This window comes from Ascaphus truei, chromosome 1 (assembly GCF_040206685.1).
Source record: "Ascaphus truei isolate aAscTru1 chromosome 1, aAscTru1.hap1, whole genome shotgun sequence".
In the NCBI taxonomy this organism is placed as follows: Eukaryota; Metazoa; Chordata; class Amphibia; order Anura; family Ascaphidae; genus Ascaphus; species Ascaphus truei.
Genome location: NC_134483.1, coordinates 467,703,997 through 467,725,224, shown reverse-complemented (window position 1 = coordinate 467,725,224; position 21,228 = coordinate 467,703,997). Strand labels below are relative to the sequence as shown.

The following is a 21,228-nucleotide window of genomic DNA, read 5'->3' as shown; positions in this document are numbered from 1 at the left end:
ATCAGTTTTGAAACTGTAACCAAAGAGTGCAAGAATCTCTATGTCCAAGTCAGTGAAGGAGATAAGAAACTCCATGAATTAGGAGAGGAGAACAAACAGTTGGCCCAGGAAAAGTTAGACGTGCAGACAGCACTGCAGAATGCAGAGAGAGTGCTGCAAGAAGAACGTGTCTCCCTGGAGCGGCGCACACAAGCAGAAAATATGCTGCAGAGTCAGCTGCAAGAACTGCGTACACATCTGCAGGACACCAAGGAGAAATGGGTGAATGCTGAAGAAAAGCAGCGAGTTCTGCATTAAGAAAGTTTCCAGACTGCCTACAAAATAAAGATGCTGCAAGATTATTTGAGTACCCAGTGTGTCCCCAAAGAACAGCATGAGGAGCTGAAGGCCACACTGAGCATAACCAGAGCCTCGCTGGAGGAAGAGCTACAGCTAGCAACTGAACATACATCTCAGCAACTCACAGCGCTGCAGGCGCAGATCGCTGAGCTCAAGACACAGCTTGCCAAAAAGGAGAGAGAGAAGATGTCCGTCTGTCAAGTGGCTGGCCTGACACAGCGCTATGAGGTCAAAATGGCTGATGCCTGCAAATTATTGGACCACACAGCCCGTGATAAGGTCCGGCTGCAGCTGGAGCTTTACAATGCCTGGGAGGAGTACCGGCAGCTGCAGATCAGAAATGAAGAAGATGCAACATATCTAAGCTTTACTCTGAGTCAGCTGGGAGATATGGAGTCGCGACTCAACGCCAAAAGAGTTGAACTGACAACTGCTTTGAGTGGGAAAAGATGTGCAGAAGGACAGCTTCAAGAGCTGAAAACTCGAATAGCTGGTTTGTCATTGGGTGGTGCCACGAAACGGCAGTCGCAAGAGGAGACCATGGAGAGCAAACTCTGTGTCCCCAATGACTCATGTGGAAAAGCTGCAGCCGTCCTTGATGCCCACATTCCTGATGTCTCTGTCCCTGCTTTTGGGTTGAACGCACCCATTCGGAGGTTCCTTGCAGCAACCAATGTACCTGTGGAGTACCCTCTGCCCGCTGACAAACCACCAGAGGTGGGTCACCTTGTGTCCACTTTTCATCAAGGCCTCAGGGAAGAGTCTGGAGGATCGTCCGGAGAACGCTCTCGAGAGGGGGGAGTAATGTCAGGGTCGCCTAGACCTCCTGCCTAGCCATAGCTTCTTTGTCCACTGGGTGTGCTGCTGCCTTCTGTTTCCTCTGGGTTCCTCTGTCTGCCTGTCTGTCTTCTTGTTGCTCCTGTCTCTGTCCTTTATAGCTCTGCTTCCTGTCTGTTGCTTTTGCCTTTGCTTCAAGTCAGACTCCTTATGCACATGCTTCTGATTCCTGATCTGTTTCTGTACCTGTACCTGTATTATAGAAGTCTGTTCACAGTAAAAGCCCTTGCTGGTAATCTGGCTTGTCCCTGTTTGTTCCTGTTCTCAGTCCCTGCCCCCAGACCTGTCCTTGCTCCCCTGTCCTGTTCCAGTCTCCTCGTTGCTGACCTCTGCTTGTTACCTGACTTCGCTACCTGCCGCCTGCCTCTGACCTCTGCTTGTTTCCTGACTTCGCTACCTGCCGCCTGCCTCGGATCTCTGCTTGTACCTGACTTCGCTACCTGCCGCCTGCCTCGGACCCCTGTTTGTGACCCCTACTACGCTCGTGCTGTTCCGGCCACCGAGATCCTACCCGCCACAGGAGTCTCCTGTGACACCCAGCATTGATTTTGTTTTTTCTCTCCCTGCAGGTTACCTGGTTTCCTGTGTCCCAGCGGCACCATGGATCTCTCCGACCCTCCCCTCCCCCCCGCAGCCCAGCCATCCTCTGCGGACAGCACAGAGACCAGCCCAGAGGAGAGGGCGTCGGGACCGGAAGCCGGCTCCTTATAGCCCCGGCAGCGCACGGACAGAGGAGAAGCAGCACGGAGAGGCAGCTCCGCCCCACAGCCTCACTCCGGTGCCTGTTCATCAGCAGGGAGTGTGCCGGCTGGCTCCAGCCACTGCCACAGGGAGGTGAGAGAGACCTCCACATCTGCACTGATCCTCTCCCTCACCACTTCACCTATCCCCCAGAGGTCTCACTGACCCTCCCCATTGCTACTCTGAGCCCCCCACGGCCTCTCTGAGACCCAACCTTAGCAGTTTGAGCCATTGGTTACAGGATAAAGCAAGGTTCCTGGAGGGGTTTAAGGGGGAGTTCACATAGCAGTGGGGGGCGGGTGTCAGAACAAGCGAGGCGATTGAGCCACAATTTGAAATCTATTATTTTCCCGCTTGGTATGATGCCTAAAAAGGACCTGAGCAAATTCAGGCTAATACAGCACCTGTCATATCCAAGGGGGGTAGGGTCTGTAAATGATACCATGGACCCGTATCTATGCCGGGTACAATACAAATCAAATGTAGAAAGGTGCTGTCGTGCACTCCGGGGTGCGTTAATGATAACTTGACTTGTTACGTGTGGATCGGGGGGAGGAATGATGGAAGGTCTGTCGGGGGAATTTCCTGTCCTGGAGAGTAAGGCAATGCGGCTGGGCTCCGACTATGGACAACAATACGATCCCACGAATGTTATGCAGCTCCGTAGATGGGACTGAGTGTGGGGTAATGGAGGCAGAAAAACTCTGCTTACCTCCTATGTAGACACTCGCATCTGACTCGAAGTCCCGCTGCCTGTGGAGATCCACGCCGCACAGCCACGGCTGGAAGGGAACAACAGAAATACTGCAATTCCTCGGTTTAGAGATTGACACGCTGGCGAGGGAATCACGCTTACCCGCAGACAAAGTCAGGAAGCTTAGAACTAGCCTAGGTCAGGGAGGCCAGGAAGGTGACCCTGAAACAAATGCAGTCACTGCTGTGTCTGCTAAACTTTACCTACAGAGTAATCCCCATGGGCAAGATATTTAACCGCAGGCCACTGCGGGGGCAAAGAAGCCCCAATACCGTATCCGAATAACTAAGGAGCTGAGGGCAGACCTGGAGGTATGGGGTTTTTTTTTCGCAGGCAATTTAATGGTAGAAGGCTGTGGATCAAGGAAAGTGAGACCAGCGATGCCCTGCAGTTATTCACTGATGCTTTAGGGGGGCACGGGTTTGGGGCATACTTTAGTGGAGAGTGGTGTGCGGGTCCATGGCCAACTGACTGGGTGGAGACAGGGCTAACTAAGAAGATGGCTTTCCTGGAGTTTTTCCCCATTATAAAGCATATAATAGTCTGGTCAGACAATTTGAGGTTGGTAGAGGTACTGAAAGGCCTATCGGCAACGTCACCACCAGTGATAAGGTTATTGCGCAGGCTGGTCCTGCAGTGCATGCAGGAGAATATAAACTTTAAAGCAAAGCATGTCCCAGGGAAGCTTAATATAATCGCAGATGCATTATCTTGTTTTAACTGGCCTGCATTTAGGAGGGAAGCACCGTACGCGCAAGAAAGAGGTTTGACTTGCTCAAATTATCTGTATCAGTTAGGGCAGAGGAATTGATGGATTTGGTGCAGCATTCGCTAGACACCCGCACGTGGAAAACATAACACATGGCGGCAGTGGCGCAGTTTCAGGAAGGCCTCCAAATGGAGCGGAAAGGATAGCAGAACCCATCAGCTAATCCATTTTTTACTTAACCAGAAGCGAACGGGCATGTCACTGGCAAAGGCGGGGTGTACGCTAGCAGGTATTGCATTTTTTCTGAAGTTGCGGGGACAGGTAGATATCACCAAGGATTTGGTCCTTAGGCGGATACTGATTGGTTGGGGTAGAGGGGAGTGCAAGCAGGGGGATAAGAGGGAGCCGGTAACGGTGGAGAGGTTGCAGAGCTAGCCAACTTTTCAGCGCCAGTATGCGCAGGACCTTTCAAAATCATTTTATTTAAAGTGGCTTTCACTTTTGTCTTCTTGGAGCCTTTAGAGTAGGGGAAATGGTAGCAGCATCGAACACTAGCAGGTACACTGGCCTGTTGTTCGGAAATGTGATTATAGGGGAGGATACTGTGGCATACCGCATACACAGGTCAAAAACAGACCAAGCAGGTAAAGGGGCCTGGGTGTATCTGAGACAGCATGAGAACAGGAGGGTGTGCCCTGTGTGGGCGGCAAAGCGCTAGGTCAGGCAGCGAGCTCTTTCTGACGCATAAAGATTCAACTCCGCTAACCAAATTTCAGTTCAACAGGAATTTTAAACATTGCCTTGAAACAGGAGGCATAGATGTCACCAATTTTGGGACCCACTCGTTTCGGATTGGGGCAGTAACGGTAGCCTCTGAGCGGGGTCTGCCTATTGCGCAGATTAAAGAACTGGGAGGTGGAAATCAAATGCTTACAAGGGGTACATTAGGTCCCAGCAGGCGAGTAATTAAATAATCGTGCAGTTCTAACATGCTTTCTGTCATCGCAGTGGGATAAGCGGGTGCAGCGCGGGAAGTCTGGCTGATTGGTCATTCTGGGCCCCGGAGCAGGCAGCGAGCACGTTGGGTCTGCAGCTGGGAATTTCACAGGAGAGCATAAAAATACAATAGCTAGGTAAGAGAGGAATGTGCTGGAGAGATTTGGTGAGCTTGGCAATCTATGGAGGGAAGCCTCATGTGATAATGATCCAACTGGGCGGGAACGATATGGTGTCCACCAAGTCTTTAGACTTAATCCTCCAGATACACGCAGACTGCGCCAGATTTAAAGCCCTCTGGAGTGACGCAGCTATTATTTGGTCAGAGATTGTACCTTGGCTGGTATGGAGGGGGGCTCACAGTTGGGTGGGCATCGAGAAGGCAAGGCGAGACATAAATAGAGACATCCGTAAATTCATCCTCTCTTGTGGGGGGCTGACTGTGAAGCATGTGGAATGTGAGGACGGGGGGCGTACTTGGCACAGTGGGGACGGGGTGCACCTGTCAGATGAGGGCATGGATATTTTTATTAATAACATGCACAGGCCTTTCAAAGGGATCGGCAGTCAGGGTTTAGTGTCACAGTTTGGTGTGTGGGGTGAGTCCCCATTAAGTGGCCTTGATGGGGCCTCCAGTGGCGGAACTGTCAGGCCAGTTATTGTAGGGACACTGTGAATACCCGAAATGGGGCTCCTCCTATGTGGATGGGCCCCAGATAGCGGTCCCCCGAAAAGATTGTGCGGGCCAGAGGCACCGACGCAGGCGGTTGGGCACTGTACCCCTGGCACCAATCTTAGGAAGCTGGGCTCTATCCTATGCGGGAACGCTCAGATTGCCAAGAAAAGGGGGACCTAGGGTGAGCAGATGACTGGGCGGTCAGGAGATGTCTCCCTCCGGGCCGGTAGATTAGGGAGGTTTGGAGGAGGTCTCCCGCCGGAAGATTCAGAGAATAGGGCTGACAACAAATGACTAGCGACTGGCTGACAGTTTATATTCAAGTATTGTTAAGGCAATAAAACTGTGACCAATTTTTACTTCTACATGGAGATATGCCTTCATGCATAACGTGGTTTCTAAGGAGTTTATTGACATCTTTTATTATTGATTATGTCAGGTATTTATTACTTAACATATCAATGGAATTATTGGTATTGGAAAGAAAATTGCAAAAATATAAAAATGGTTGTTGTTTATTTTATAGCACGGACAGTGTACACAGCACTGTACATAGACATTTTACAGGCACGAAACCTTGCCCTGTAGAGTTTACAATCTATTTGTTGGTGCCAGAGGCACAGGGAGATACAGTGACTTGCCCAAGGTCACAAGGAGCTTACACTGGGATTTGATCCAGTTTCCCGTGCTTCAAAGTCAGTGTCATTGTTTTCAGTCAGTCATGACTTTTACTCACTGAGCCGCTCCTTCAGCAACAAAAAGAAAACGCCAACCCATCAGGGCATTTTTGGCATTTTCTCTCAGCTTCGCTATTTCCTTAGGTGCCTCTGCACCCGAACATTTTTCATGAACATTTTTTCATAATTCCATATAAAATGTATATGTGAAGCAGCAGCTGCAGCTTCCTGACATAATGCAAAATGCCCCTTAGTGAGTATGGTTGTGAGCCCTAAAAATTACTAAGTTTTGCTTTGACTTTAGTGGAAGTAAAATTATGATGGAGTCAATTAGATATACTTGGAATCAACCTAACCATAAGTCCAGAGTGCTTCAAAATGCCATTGTATACATATCAAAGATCAGCAACCAGAATTTTAGAGAGCAAGGTGAGTCCTGTTAATTATAAAGTATCCATCTTCTACCATCAACAAAGAGGTTCCGGACCCTAGCCCTGCAAAATGGGCTTGGATTTACCATGGTATCATACTAACCAATCCCCATACCCCCTTTGTTAATGGTAATTGGGACCACAAGCGATTTGGGAGAATGCTATCTCAATAATTCCATTGAGACTATTGACCTTTCCTATGACTTTGGTACTGATAAAAACATGACATACAGTAGTCCTTGCAAACAGACCAACTGGAGTTCGTCAGTGCTTGCTGCACCTCAGCAACCCAAACAATGGAGCTAGTATTGAACTAATAGGCAGACACTATATCAGGTGTAAATGACTCCAGGAGCACCAAATGCCAGTAAAGGATGGATATATTATTTTTCCTAATATTCTGATTATTTTAATTTTAAGTGCTATTAATTTATTGTATTTCTTACCTTGACTACAGTGTGTCAACATCATCTTTTATTTTACACATTGGTTTGCACTCATTCATATTGTTCCAGCATTTGCCAACGCCACAATCCACAAACCCCAAGACCTACTGTATGAAGTACTATTCAAAAGTCAGTAATATGTAGTGATATCCCTGCTTTTTTAATTGGCATGGCCTACCAACACCTTTTTTTAGGAAGTCTCAGCAGAGCTTGGAAATCTCACAGGTTAAGATCCTAGACTAAGAAACAGGACAGAGATCACAGAGGCATTTAAAGCAGCAATTACCTACGGAAAAAAAATTATGCTTTACCTATTTGATCCCTTACCACTGAAGACTTTAACTAATTTGTTTAACCAGCAACCATTTCACCTTTGTTATTGTTTACCTACATTTAAACTATGTAACCTTTGTTTAGACATTTTTGAGAGATAGATATCACTGCCCATGAACCAATAAATATGGAGAACATCATGCATTGCAACAACATTTTTCTTATACACTGGCTCCTAAATCAATGGTGTTTGTGGCAGCCACGTTTCCTTCTACACACGGCAGAACCAAATAAGTTAAATATTTCTGAACTGTGAGACACCCAGTGGTTTGACCACAGCAGTGGTTCTCTGGAAGAACCACCCCTTCAAATTCAAATGAAATATAGGGGGAATGCTGCCTTAATATCTTCAATTGCATGTGCTGTTCTGAGAAAGGCACACTAGTCATCATGCACATGGCCCTTAGGCTACGCTTATAGTGCCGGCGACGTGTCGGCGAGGTCAGTCTGCAGTTGCTGGAAAAATCAAATTGAGATGACTTCCAGCGATCGCGACCAAGCCGTCGCTCCGTCACGTCGCACTTACTATAAGCGCACGTGACGGTGGTAATGCATTTGTTTTGACGTCGCGTTGCTGTCGCCGGCACTGTAACCGCAGCCTTAGGCTGTTCTTGGAATATCATGTGTCGGCAGATCACTCCAGTAACTGAGAGCTGCAGGAGCAATCAGAATGGAAGAGAGGTTCTGAGGGGATGGGTCAAGAGACATGTGATCACATGACCCTGGTGCCAAAATGTCTGTGACATTGTCTGCAGAGATTTTAACATTGAAAGGTAGATTTCGGTTATAAAGTAAAGTTGTTGGGTTTTTCTGTTTTTTTTTTAACCAAGACCATTCAATAATATGTAGCTGTTTTGCAAATTGTAGTGACCAAGCTTCTTCTGTAAGGCAATTAATGCAAATGTAAGAAAAAGGGATCACAGTAGTGCAGACTGAATAATTAATATGTGTATTATTTTTCGTTTAGTTGACCCTCTGCTTGAACTTTTTGCCCTTTGCAGTATTCATGTGAATATTCTGCTCTGTTTATCTTAGAGGTATCTTACTGATGCATATAAGCCATGACTAAGTACACTAGAGGACGGAAATACAAATCTATACCCTACATCTCAATTAAATTCAATTGCATTGTGCTTCTCTGGCTTAACAGAAATACAATTTGACATAGACTCCCAATAAGGGGCCATAAAATGCTGGCGTGTATTTCCTGTCTAAACAAAAGTATTAATGGATTGAATGTTTCACAGAAGGCTTATATGAGAAAACATTTTAAGTGTATTTAGCTTGAGGCTACAGATTTATGAGATCCCCTCTGAACTGCTATGAAATACCTTGAGATTACGGGAGTATAGTCAGAGCTGGTGGCTTAACATAGCAACTGATCATTATTGAGGACTAAGACAGCATTTTTGGGGGAAACATATTACATTTCTCCTGATAACCTTCCAAAATGTAAATGTAGCCCAATGCATTAAAATTCTGAACTAATGTAGGACTATCATATCAACTCAAAATGGCTCTAATGATAGCTTTCAAAGATTGGGAGGTGTTTGTCTAAATCTGAAACATTAATTATTTAAAAAAAGATAATTTTCAAGAAGGTAATGATACAGAACACTGTGTTTCATCCATGATGCACAAGGTACAAGTACTGTACGTGTTCTGTGCAACAACCAAAAGCCCATTGGGCTATTCCTTTCTGTAACTATGCAAAATTGGCAAGGGGTGCAAATTCACATTGTGATGTTAACTACATGCTCAAAGCATGCATTTAATGTTACCCCCATTTGCATCAGTATATTAAGAAAATGTGTGGGTCATTTAACAAAGATTCACAGCTGCAAAACGAGGCCAGAAAGGTTGCACCAAATGTACCTATAAACATGTTCCCATTGAAGTCGGTGGGATTTTTACTTTGATATATTTAGTGCAGAATTTTTGCACCAGTCTTGCACCCGGGAGACTTTAGTAAATCTAGACCAAAGAGGGTTGGGATTTATCAAAGTTCGATAAATGGGGGCCAAAAATTGAGTTATTGGTGTTTAACGACAATTTTCTTTATGAACCTATTTCCCAAAGCCATTTTGCCAGCGAAAAGGAGAGAAGAGGCTTTTTACCACAGCAATATGTCAACATATTTTTAACACCGCGAATGCAAATGAGTACAGATGTAGTAAGACTTACTGCTTTCGGCACGGGGGAAGTCGCCGCGGTGCCGGAGGATTACCGCTGCGGGGTGCTGATCAGGAAGCAGGGATTTGTTTTTTCGGCCGCGGTTTCGGAGATAGAAAGTCTTGCTAAATCTGTAGCTAATGCCAAATAACTTGTTTACATGCTATTCACTAAACTCAGATACCTGACGATGCTGGACTGCCACTAAAAAGAAAAATTGCCTCTTTTTATCACCTATCTAGCCCTATTTTACCCACTTAGGTCAGTGAGATTCACTTATCAAGGTCTCCCAACTGCAAAACTGGTGCAAAGAAAATACACCAGATTTATCAAAGGAAAACATGTGGGGTTATTTTTAACCTGTTTTGCAGGCGAGACTTTGTTTAATAACCCCCCGTGAGTGATGTATTAGTGCAGGGGTGGCCAACTCCAGTCCTCAAGGCGAACCAACAGGTCAGGTTTTCAGGATATCCCTGCTTCAGCACAGGTGGCTCAGTCAACTCAATCAATAGTGGGTGGATAGAAAGTACCAATCCCACTCACATGTTGGTGAATATCAATCAGGCGGTAGGTCTGAAAAAATGCACGTAACTTCCTTGCAAATATCAATGGATCCAAAATGTATCTCAGGATATATTGGGAAAACTGCTACAGAATATAGTGCAACATTGTATAAAATGTGTGACAGGAAAAAAAATGCCAAATCACAGATTGGTTGGTTAAAAATCACCTTTAAGACCATCAAGGTCTTAGTAGAGACGCCGGAGATGCTCCCTCCATATAAGGCCGAGTCCCTGCTGGCGCTGACTGCGCTCATGCTTGAGTGGTGACGTCACCAACTCTTCAAGCATGAGCGTTTGCTGTCCTGCAATAATTTTAGAGCAGGAGCAGGGGGGGGGGCGTGGCTATTAAGGGAGGTGGCGTGTCATTGGCTGGATCGTGCTGTGTGTGTGTGTCAATGTGTGTGTGTCCCTCCATTCTCCCCCCCCCCTTCCACATCTCTCCGCCCAGTCTACACTGCCTCTCTCCCCTCATTGGCCAGAGACGGGTCATGTGACCCTTCTCTGCACTCCAAAGTCAAACTCCCTTGTCACACCAAGCTTGGGACAGCGTGCATGCCCGCACGCCGCGTGAGCGTGAAGATTCACATGCAAAGGGGTAACCGCACCAAGCGTGGTCAGCAGCAGCAGGGACTCAGCCTAGGGCCTGGGACATAGTAAGTTTAAGCTCGCTGAGGCGGGCTAAGCCGCTCTGAGCAGATGCACAAAGCCCCTGCATCTGTCATCAGCACGGCTATAATTTCCCCCTCCGCATGCGCGCTGATGCGTGCGGAGGCTGAGAAACTTGGAACAGACAGGGAAGTTTGAAATTTGCCGCTCGGGGAAGCGGAGGAGCGGTCACGTGACCGCTCCCATCCAATGGGAGCGGGGGACTAGCCCCGCCTCCCACTCAGCCTCCTGACACGCCTCCGCTCCACCTCTGCTCCGCCTCCGCCCGCCCCCAGAGCGCGCTCACTGCCTCGCCTGCAAGGACAGAATAAAGCCCCATTTTCAGCAGACGAGGCAGAGCAGGAGCACGGCTCAGCGAGCTTCCAATTACTATGTCCTAGGCCTAAGGCCTCGTCCAGGATGAGAGCACGCTCGAGTTCAAAACACTGAAACTCAATCCCCCCGTCCATACTCCACGCGTTCCGTGATACGATGCTTGCAGAGACAAATATTTTTGTTTTTGTCGCACTTGCCCTGGATACATGCGTGGTTCAGTGAACCGCTCACGTGACGTCACGGACACACCCCCCGTCACGCACCCCTACGCGCGCAACTAGCTGGCCAGGAATCGCCCTATCAACATGAGCGTCTGACGTCAAGGCACTTGAGCGCCTGCGCGCTCGCTTCTACCATGGACGAGGCCCTAGACGCAGTTCTCCCGCGTTCCAACAGCTGATCCAGATCATGTCGTCACAGGAGGCCGGGGGGGAAGGGGGGTATGCTGCAGCGACTCTACGAAGACATTGATGGTCTAAGGCGATTTTTTTTAACCAGTCAATCTGTGAGTTGGCAAAAATTCCTGTCAAACATTTTATTTAATGTTGCACTTCTGAAGCAGTTTTCCAATATATACTGAGATACATCTTGGACCCGTTGATATTTGCAAAGAAGATACTTGAATCCTTTCAGACCCAACGCCTGATTTATATTCACCAACATGTGAGTGGGATTAGTACTTTCTATCCACCCACTTTTGATTGAGTACTACAGTGTTGAACTATATGTTCTTTTCGTCATTTTTTACATACACATCGGAGTATATTCTGCACTCTGAATTCCTGTTACTTATCAACTTTGAAAACAAGTTCTTTTTTTTTTTTTGGAGCGGCATTCTACCTTCCTTCTATTGTATTATACGATTATTTATTTCACCACTTTAAGTTTTGTATTCCAAACACTATCACTCAGATTATTTGCTCACTCTGCGTGTGAGTTTGTGCTTGTTTCACCCTGTACAAAGAAAATAGTGAGCATGAAAAAGCCAGAGATGTGGAAACAGACACAGTATTGTGAAGGAATCTTTAAAAATGTCAAAAACCCTAATTAAACATGCAGTGGGAACTGCCCCTTTTACATGTGAAGAGATCAGCAGATCCACCCCCCCAGGTCACCAGCTCTGAATTGCTTTGTCCACCAGGTAAGAATATTTACCTGGTGAACACAAAATGGCCACCAGATCAGGGCTCGTTCATGCGGCCAATAAAAAGCTGTGACATCTTCTCTGGTCATTGGGAGATGATATTGTGGCTCGGTATTGGTGACACCGGTGGCCACACTGTAGTTCTCTTTTTTTGTTGTTGGAGAAACTGCAAAAATGTTAAATTCATTTGTACCATAAACCCTGGGTCCTCAGAAGTCAGCCTCCCCCCCCCCCCAGATCAGCTACGGGTACCCCCAGTTCAGGAAAGCTGAAAACTTTGCTTTTAGAACATGCTAATTATTTAAATTAAGAACCGGGTGCTTCAAATACAAATAGTGTGTATAAACGCTTTGCAGTCTTCATAGATCTCTTAGAATATTGCCAGAAGAGCTACTTAACACTAAAATAGGCTAATTGTGACATTGTCATATATCTGTACCACACAATGGCCATTATTCTGTAAGGTGTATTACAAGCAGATGACTCGCTGTCGCATGAAAAGCCCCATTGACTTTAATGGGCCTTTTCCTGCGATAACGCGCTATCTGCACTTCATACACCCTACAGAATAAGGGCCATTGTCTCACAAACTCCATTATTATTATTAATAACCTATATAAATACTGTATATGATAAGATGCTTGAATTACTGTGTACAACTTTTTTTGTTTTATTTTTCCCTTTTTGTTTTAATGATTTAATGCATCACAGATTTAATAATTCAGAACTCTTTCCAGGAAACATTCCAAATATTTAACTCTGCTTTATTAGCTTTTATTTGGTCCCTCGTTCCCTCAGCTTGTTATGTTATTTGGCTATAAACTACGGGCTTGTAGCCAAAAGATATGTACTGTATGTGTATTTGTATTTGTCTGTTACCATTACTAAGCTCGTGTAGCCTCAGTAAGAAGCTACTAACCTGTATCCCATAAGACTAACAACCAGTCGACCACTGTGCCACCCACCTACATTTGTGGACTATCCCAAGCCACAGCAAAACATTGTAAATGCTACAGACAAGCTGCTGCAGAATATAGTTTTTCATTACATATATCTGCTTAAAGGCTCTCATATTTCCAGGCATACCCCGCATTAACGTACGCAATGGGACCGGAGCATGTATGTAAAGCGAAAATGTACTTAAACTGAAGCACTACCTTTTTTCCACTTATCGATACATGTACCGTACTGCAATCGTCATATAAGTGCATAACTGATGTAAATAACGCATTTGTAACAGCCTCTATAGTCTCCCCGCATGCGCACAGCTTGGGTGCAGGTAGGGAGCCGGTATTGCTGTTCAGGACGTGCTGACAGGCACATGCGCGAGCTGCCGTTTGCCTATTGGGCGATATGTCCTTACTCGCGTACTTAAAGTGAGTGTCCTTAAAGCGGGGTATGCCTGTAGTCAGGTATATTGGGTGTAGGAGAACATATTTGATGTTAGGGATCAGCATTTGTTTCACTTCTCCATAAGGCCAATTTATGTTTGCAATGTCTATTTGCTTTGGGATATTTTTGTAGGGCAGTGTAAAAGTGCACCGTATTTTTCCCAACCAAAATATTTCAGATCACTCACGACAGGTGGGGGTGGCGGGGGCGCGGCCATGGCGTTACGCTGCTGGTTCGCCCTCATTGGCTGAACCGCCGCCATGACGTGGCCATCGCTTGGCAGCTGCACCAAAAGACAAATTTCTTGTCTTTTCAAAATGTGATCACGCCGTCGCGCTTTGTGCATGCGCGCGGACTATGGCCGGCCTCATAGAGGGCCGTCTCTTTGTTCGCAGATCATTGGTGACGAGGCTTATGTGCAAAGTCACAAGGCTCTGTATCGCAGGCAGTCTTCTAACGGCAAAACTGTGGCAAAATAATTGCACCGGATTTATCAAAGGAGGAAACCTAATTTCTATCACTGAAGTTTCTTTTCTGCGCACAGCGTCACCACCAGCTGCGCACAGGAAGACTTTAGAAAATAGACCCATGTAGCTTAATTATTTTTCTAGCATCTAATACCTTACGTAGGATATTGACAAAACAATGGCATACTTTAAAGCAGCAGTCCGCCCTGCTCGCCGTTTTGTGGGATATATTACTTGAACCTGGGGACCGAACTGAAACAATCCGCTGTCACACGAACTTTGGGGACCGACCGGTTCATGAGATATAACTTAGTGGATCAGCCTTACTCTGGCTGGTTATAGAAAGCTGCAACATAATTGGGAGATTGCGACTGTCTGTTGGTGACCCCGCGATCATATTTGTAGGTGTTTTGCTTGAAACACCGGCACAAAAAAGAAATTTGACAAATATCTCAGAAACAGGTGGGGGTGGCATTTAGGTTGGAGGACCGTGGATGAGCTCAGTTGTAGGTGGGGGGAGGGGGAATTGCTGCTTTAAGCAATGTGGGAAAAGACATTAATAAAGCAAGGTGCTAAAACTGTATAAAGGCTCACGCAAACCTCAATTATGTTATTATCTATTGTTCCCAAATTAGCTCAATTCTGCTATTTTAAGTTTGCAAAAGAAGCATTCCCACAATTTCAAGTATTAACATATTTCAAAGGTTTACTATTAGATCAATACTGACCTCCAGGATAATTTCCTCCGCAATAAGATGGACGGAAAGATCCATACACATTGCTGACTTCAGTTTCATGTGCAGTTGTCTTATAGCAGCATAATCAAGGAAAATACCTTCTAAAAGATACAGACCTGGGGATCTCAGAATAAGCACAACAACAACAACAACAATAGAGTATATGTAATAGGAGATGTGGGGGTAGGTGTCCAGTGTCGCAGACTTGAGCATTGTTCGAAGACTGGTGCATATTGGGTCACTTTAACACTGCATGGAGGTGCATCAATGTGTCTAGGCGCTTTGCTCCACTTTTTTATCCAAATTGCGCCACTAAGCAGTTTGGGGAGTGGTTATAGGAGGCGTTATGGGAGGAGAGTCTCAACGCAATATTAAAATGAGATTGCTAAAAGGTAGCACCTATAGCTGCCAGTTTTCCTCTTCAGGTTAAAAAAATGCTCCAGGCTTAGGCTAGGTTCCCGGTGGTGACGGCGGTGCACACTGCACACCAATCACTCACCTCAATAGTGGCAGGCCCCAGTTTGGTTTCCATGTTTCTACGCGGTCACGTGGTGCGCTGGGAGCCAACACGAGGGCAGATACCTCGGACCAATGGGAGCGCAGCTACTGGTGACCAATAGCCACCCCCACACCCGTCATGGCCGCGCCCCCCCTACGCCTCCCTTCGCTCCCTACAGACCGCAGTTTTAAGGTGTGCACGCGCCGCCAGGTGCGCGTGCAGCACCCTCCACCGGTGACTTAGCCTTAGGAGGCGTTCACCTATGCTCCAACCAGATCTGCACCAAATGGGAGAAACAAGATTGTCAAGCTTCATACATATGACGCTGGCGCAAAATAATGCAGTCGCAAATATCTGCTCCGGTGTGGGGTAAACTGCATCATTTTGCTACTTATCCTCCTGGGAATCAAAGAACAGCCCTAGTGAAGAAGCAACGTGGGTGGACAGTGGACATGAGGAAATGCCATATGCCAATATCAGAGATGTTATGAGGTTTTGATTTTTGATTACCTGATGCTTTAGATGTACATACAGTATATTTATTTATTCACACCAGTTGGTATTTCTTCCTTTTTGGAGTGTAACATTTGCTAACAAAAGTAGGGGTGTGTTTGACCGAAACGTTGATCTGTGTGGATTAAAATTCTTTTTTTTTGTATGACGACCTCTGGAGTGCCGGCTCCTTCTTGTTTTAGGAGGATGTGTCCTGGATTATAGGTCTCCACAGCTGGGGATGATCGCTGTACTCCTGAGGCAGTTACATCAATCCAGTGAGTGCACCTAATTCTTTCTTCTCGCATATTTATTTATTCACACTTGTTCGTATTTCTTCCTTTTTGGAGTGTAACATTTGTATATTTTCACATTTTTATTTGAAGTTTTCCTATTTATAATTTGTTATACAATAAGGAAGATGGCTGGGGTGACTTTAGGGAAGATTTTAGAATGAGGAGAAGCTCTAGTTGTAGCATGTAGGGTTGACTTTTGGTACAGAATGAACGTGGTGAGCTGAACGCATGATTTCTAGAGGGTCTGCCTATGAAACGAGGAGTGGTGTATTGGTAAATGCACTTCCTTTAATCTGGAAGAACCATGCGAGAATCTCAGTATCAGCTCCATTTAGACAAAGACTTACTGTACTCTTCCCTGAGTCACAGCACCCAAAAGTGTAAGATCTTCAGTTCTCTATACAGTGATAGATATATTGTATTGTATGTCTTTATTTATATAGCGCCATAAATATACATAGCGCTTCACAGTAGTAATACATGTTGTAATCATATAAATAACAAATAATATAAATAACAGGCCATGGGAATAAGTGCTTCAGACATAAGAGTAACATTAAGGAAGAGGAGTCCCTGCTCGGAGGAGCTTACAATCTAATTGGTAGGTAGGGAGAACGTACAGAGACAGTAGGAGGGAGTTCTGGTAAGTGCGTCTGCAGGGGGCCAAGCTTTATGTATCATGTGTTCAGAATATCTACAGTGCTATTCATATGTTTCTTTAAGCAAGTGTGTCTTAAGGTGGGTCTTAAAGGTGGATAGAGAGGGTGCTAGTCGGGTACTGAGGGGAAGGGCATTCCAGAGGTGCGGGGCAGTCAGCAAGAAAGGTTTAAGGCGGGAGAGGGCTTTAGATACAAAGGGGGTAGAAAGAAGACATCCTTGAGAAGATGTCGATCTATCGATCTATCAATCTAGATATATATCCAGTTATGTACAAATATGTTGTCAACTAAGAAAATGAGCAGATAAGAAGTCATTGTGTAAAAGTAAACTAAGACAATTGTGAGGTAGGCAATCCATGGCGTAACGACCATGTCGCTAAACCCCGCAATGCTGAGGGGCTCGATAGCACAGGGGACAGTGAGGGAGGGAGGTACCTGGGGGCAGTGAGGGGGAGGGAGATACATGGGGGCAGTGAGGGGGAGAGATCCATGGGGCAGTGAGGGAGGGAGAGATACATGGGGCAGTGAGAGAGGGAGAGATACATGGGGCAGTGAGGGAGAGAGAGATACATGGGGCAGTGAGGGAGAGAGAGATACATGGGGCAGTGAGGGAGAGAGAGATACATGGGGCAGTGAGGGATATATACATGGGGCAGTGAGGGAGGAAGAGATACATGGGGCAGTGAGGGAGGGAGAGATACATGGGGCAGTGAGAGAGAGATACATGGGACAGTGAGGGGGAGAGATACATGGGGCAGTGAGGGAGGGAGAGATACATGGGGCAGTGAGGGAGGGAGAGATACATGGGGCAGTGAGGGGGAGAGGTACATGGGGCAGTGAGGGAGGGAGAGATACATGGGGCAGTGAGGGAGGAAGAGATACATGGGGCAGTGAGGGAGGAAGAGATACATGGGGGAGTGAGGGAGGGAGAGATACATGGGGCAGTGAGGGAGGAAGAGATACATGGGGCAGTGAGGGAGGGAGAGATACATGGGGCCGTGAGGGAGGGAGAGATACATGGGGCCGTGAGGGAGGGAGAGATACATGGGGCAGTGAGAGAGAGATACATGGGGCAGTGTGAGAGGGAGAGATACATGGGGCAGTGAGGGAGGGAGAGATACATGGGGCAGTGAGAGAGAGATACATGGGGCAGTGAGGGAGGAAGAGATACATGGGGCAGTGAGGGAGAGAGAGATACATGGGTCAGTGAGGGAGAGAGAGATACATGGGGCAGTGAGAGAGAGATACATGGGGCAGTGAGGGAGGAAGAGATACATGGGGCAGTGAGGGAGAGAGAGATACATGGGGCAGTGAGAGAGGGTGAGATACATGGGGCAGTGAGGGGGAGAGAGATACATGGGGCAGTGAGGGAGAGAGAGATACATGGGGCAGTGAGGGGGAGAGAGATACATGGGGCAGTGAGGGGGAGAGAGATACATGGGGCAGTGAGGGAGGGAGAGATACATGGGGCAGTGAGGGAGGGAGAGATACATGGGGCAGTGAGAGAGAGATACATGGGACAGTGAGGGGGAGAGATACATGGGGCAGTGAGGGAGGGAGAGATACATGGGGCAGTGAGGGAGAGATACATGGGGCAGTGAGGGGGAGAGGTACATGGGGCAGTGAGGGAGGGAGAGATACATGGGGCAGTGAGGGAGGAAGAGATACATGGGGCAGTGAGGGAGGAAGAGATACATGGGGGAGTGAGGGAGAGAGAGATACATGGGGCCATGAGGGAGGGAGAGATACATGGGGCCGTGAGGGAGGGAGAGATACATGGGGCAGTGAGAGAGAGATACATGGGGCAGTGTGAGAGGGAGAGATACATGGGGCAGTGAGGGGGAGAGATACATGGGGCAGTGAGGGAGGGAGAGATACATGGGGCAGTGAGAGAGAGATACATGGGGCAGTGAGGGAGGAAGAGATACATGGGGCAGTGAGGGAGAGAGAGATACATGGGTCAGTGAGGGAGAGAGAGATACATGGGGCAGTGAGAGAGAGATACATGGGGCAGTGAGGGAGGAAGAGATACATGGGGCAGTGGGGGAGAGAGAGATACATGGGGCAGTGAGAGAGGGTGAGATACATGGGGCAGTGAGGGGGAGAGAGATACATGGGGCAGTGAGGGAGAGAGAGATACATGGGGCAGTGAGGGGGAGAGAGATACATGGGGCAGTGAGGGGGAGAGAGATACATGGGGCAGTGAGGGAGGGAGAGATACATGGGGCAGTGAGGGAGAGAGAGATACATGGGGGCAGTGAGGGAGGGAAAGATACATGGGGCAGTGAGGGGGAGAGATACATGGGGCAGTGAGGGAGAGAGAGATACATGGGGCAGTGAGGGAGAGAGAGATACATGGGGCAGTGAGGGGGAGAGATACATGGGGCAGTGAGGGGGAGAGATACATGGGGCAGTGAGGGAGAGAGAGATACATGGGGCAGTGAGGGAGAGAGAGATACATGGGGCAGTGAGGGAGGGAGAGATACATGGGGCAGTGAGGGGGAGAGATACATGGGGCAGTGAGGGGGAGAGATACATGGGGCAGTGAGGGAGGGAGAGATACATGGGGCAGTGAGAGAGTGATACATGGGGCAGTGAGGGAGGGAGAGATACATGGGGCAGTGAGGGAGGGAGATATGCATGGGGCAGTGAGGGAGGGAGAGATACATGGGGCAGTGAGGGAGGAAGAGATACATGGGGCAGTGAGGGAGGGAGAGATACATGGGGCAGTGAGGGGGAGAGAGATACATGGGGCAGTGAGGGGGAGAGAGATACATGGGGCAGTGAGGGAGGGAGAGATACATGGGGCAGTGAGGGAGAGAGAGATACATGGGGGCAGTGAGGGAGGGAAAGATACATGGGGCAGTGAGGGGGAGAGATACATGGGGCAGTGAGGGGGAGAGATACATGGGGCAGTGAGGGAGAGAGAGATACATGGGGCAGTGAGGGAGAGAGAGATACATGGGGCAGTGAGGGGGAGAGATACATGGGGCAGTGAGGGAGGGAGAGATACATGGGGCAGTGAGGGGGAGAGATACATGGGGCAGTGAGGGAGAGAGAGATACATGGGGCAGTGAGGGAGAGAGAGATACATGGGGCAGTGAGGGAGGGAGAGATACATGGGGCAGTGAGGGGGAGAGATACATGGGGCAGTGAGGGGGAGAGATACATGGGGCAGTGAGGGAGGGAGAGATACATGGGGCAGTGAGAGAGTGATACATGGGGCAGTGAGGGAGGGAGAGATACATGGGGCAGTGAGGGAGGGAGATATGCATGGGGCAGTGAGGGAGGGAGAGATACATGGGGCAGTGAGGGAGGAAGAGATACATGGGGCAGTGAGGGAGGGAGAGATACATGGGGCAGTGAGGGGGAGAGATACATGGGGCAGTGAGGGAGGAAGAGATACATGGGGCAGTGGGGGAGGGAGAGATACATGGGGCAGTGAGGGAGGAAGAGATACATGGGGCAGTGAGGGAGGAAGAGATACATGGGGCAGTGGGGGAGAGATACATGGGGCAGTGAGGGAGGGAGAGATACATGGGGCAGTGAGTGAGGGGGAAATACATGGGGCAGTGAAGGAGGGAAAGATACATGGGGCAGTGAGGGAGAGAAATACATGGGTGGGAGCAGTGAAGGAGAGAAATACATGGGGGAGTGTGAGGGAGAGAAATACATGGGGGAAGTGTGAAGGAGGGTGAGAAATACACGAGGGGAGTGTGAGGGATGGTAAAGAAGAAGCAGAGGTCCCAAAATGGGGTCGTCGCGTTAATAATGGCTCCGTGCCTGCAGGGGGTACTTAATGTGCCTTCCTTTCCTTCCCCCCACCACGAGGTTTGGTGGATTTGCGCGCGAATCAACAAGGGGGGGGCTAATGGGGCGGGCTATTTAAACCCTGCGCTTGCAGGAACTGATCACTGATTCTGTTTTTTTTCCTCCCTGCAGGTCCCTGTGGATCCCGATCGTGATCACCGATCCCCAGCACAATGAAGCAGCCCAGCAGAATCCAGCCTCCTGCATCGGCAGCCCCACGGAAGCAGCAGCAGCAGCCCTCCCCCCCACTCCCAGCCCCCCCCCCTGCCCTCAGCCCCCCCCCAACCCCCGCTCCCAGCCCCCCCCCCCCCAGCCCCGCTCCCAGCCCCCCCCCCAGCCCCCGCTCCCAGCCCCCCCCCCAGCCCCGCTCCCAAGTGTCTCTCCTGGTGGACGGTAGATTAGGGTGGGTGAAGGAGGGCTCCCCCCGCCGGAAGATACCGAGAATAGGGATGACAAAGGACTAAGATTATGGCTGACAGTTATTTTCAGGTATTGTTAAAACAATAAAGGTGTGACCATTTTTACTTCCTCAAAACGGTGTCGTCTCAGTTTGTTCGGGGGGTGTAAGTAAACCACGCAGTAGGCACACTAAGCTGTTATACATGGGGGCAGTTTGGAGGGAGAGAAATGTACGGGGTGAGAGAAATATACATGGGGAAGTGTGAGGGAGAGAAATACATGGGGGAGTGTAAGAGAAATACATGGGGGATTATGAGAGAAATACATGGGGGAGTGTGAGAGAAATACATGGGGGAGTGTGAGAGAAATACATGGGGGAGTGTGAGAGAAATATACATGGGAAAGTGTGATGGAGAGAAATACATGGGGGAGTGTGAGGGAGGGAGAGAAATACATGTGGGATTGAGCATTTGAGAGCAAGGTGGTGTATGAGAGGAGAGGTGCTCACAAGGTCGCTGACATGGGGACCCCGGTGTAAATAATTCTTTTTTAGGGGGCCCTTGAAACATTTTTGCAGAGGACCCCAAAAAATGTAGTTACGCCCTGAAGGTAATCTAAATAGAGTTGCTTTGTGAGGAGGTCAATATATATATATACGGGAGTGGAACAGAATACAGG

The 21,228-nt window shown here is 48.1% G+C and overlaps 1 protein-coding gene across 2 annotated transcripts in view; it reads right to left on the bottom strand.

The window, feature by feature from the left end:
- Positions 1 to 21,228, bottom strand: part of LOC142463726 (uncharacterized) — a 79,802-nt gene that overhangs the window by 36,462 nt on the left and 22,112 nt on the right. For both annotated transcript variants that reach the window (XM_075566629.1, XM_075566628.1), the window contains exon 10: positions 14,387 to 14,465. In XM_075566629.1, the coding sequence (XP_075422744.1) occupies positions 14,387 to 14,465 (79 nt within the window). The remainder of the gene's footprint in view (positions 1 to 14,386; positions 14,466 to 21,228) is intronic.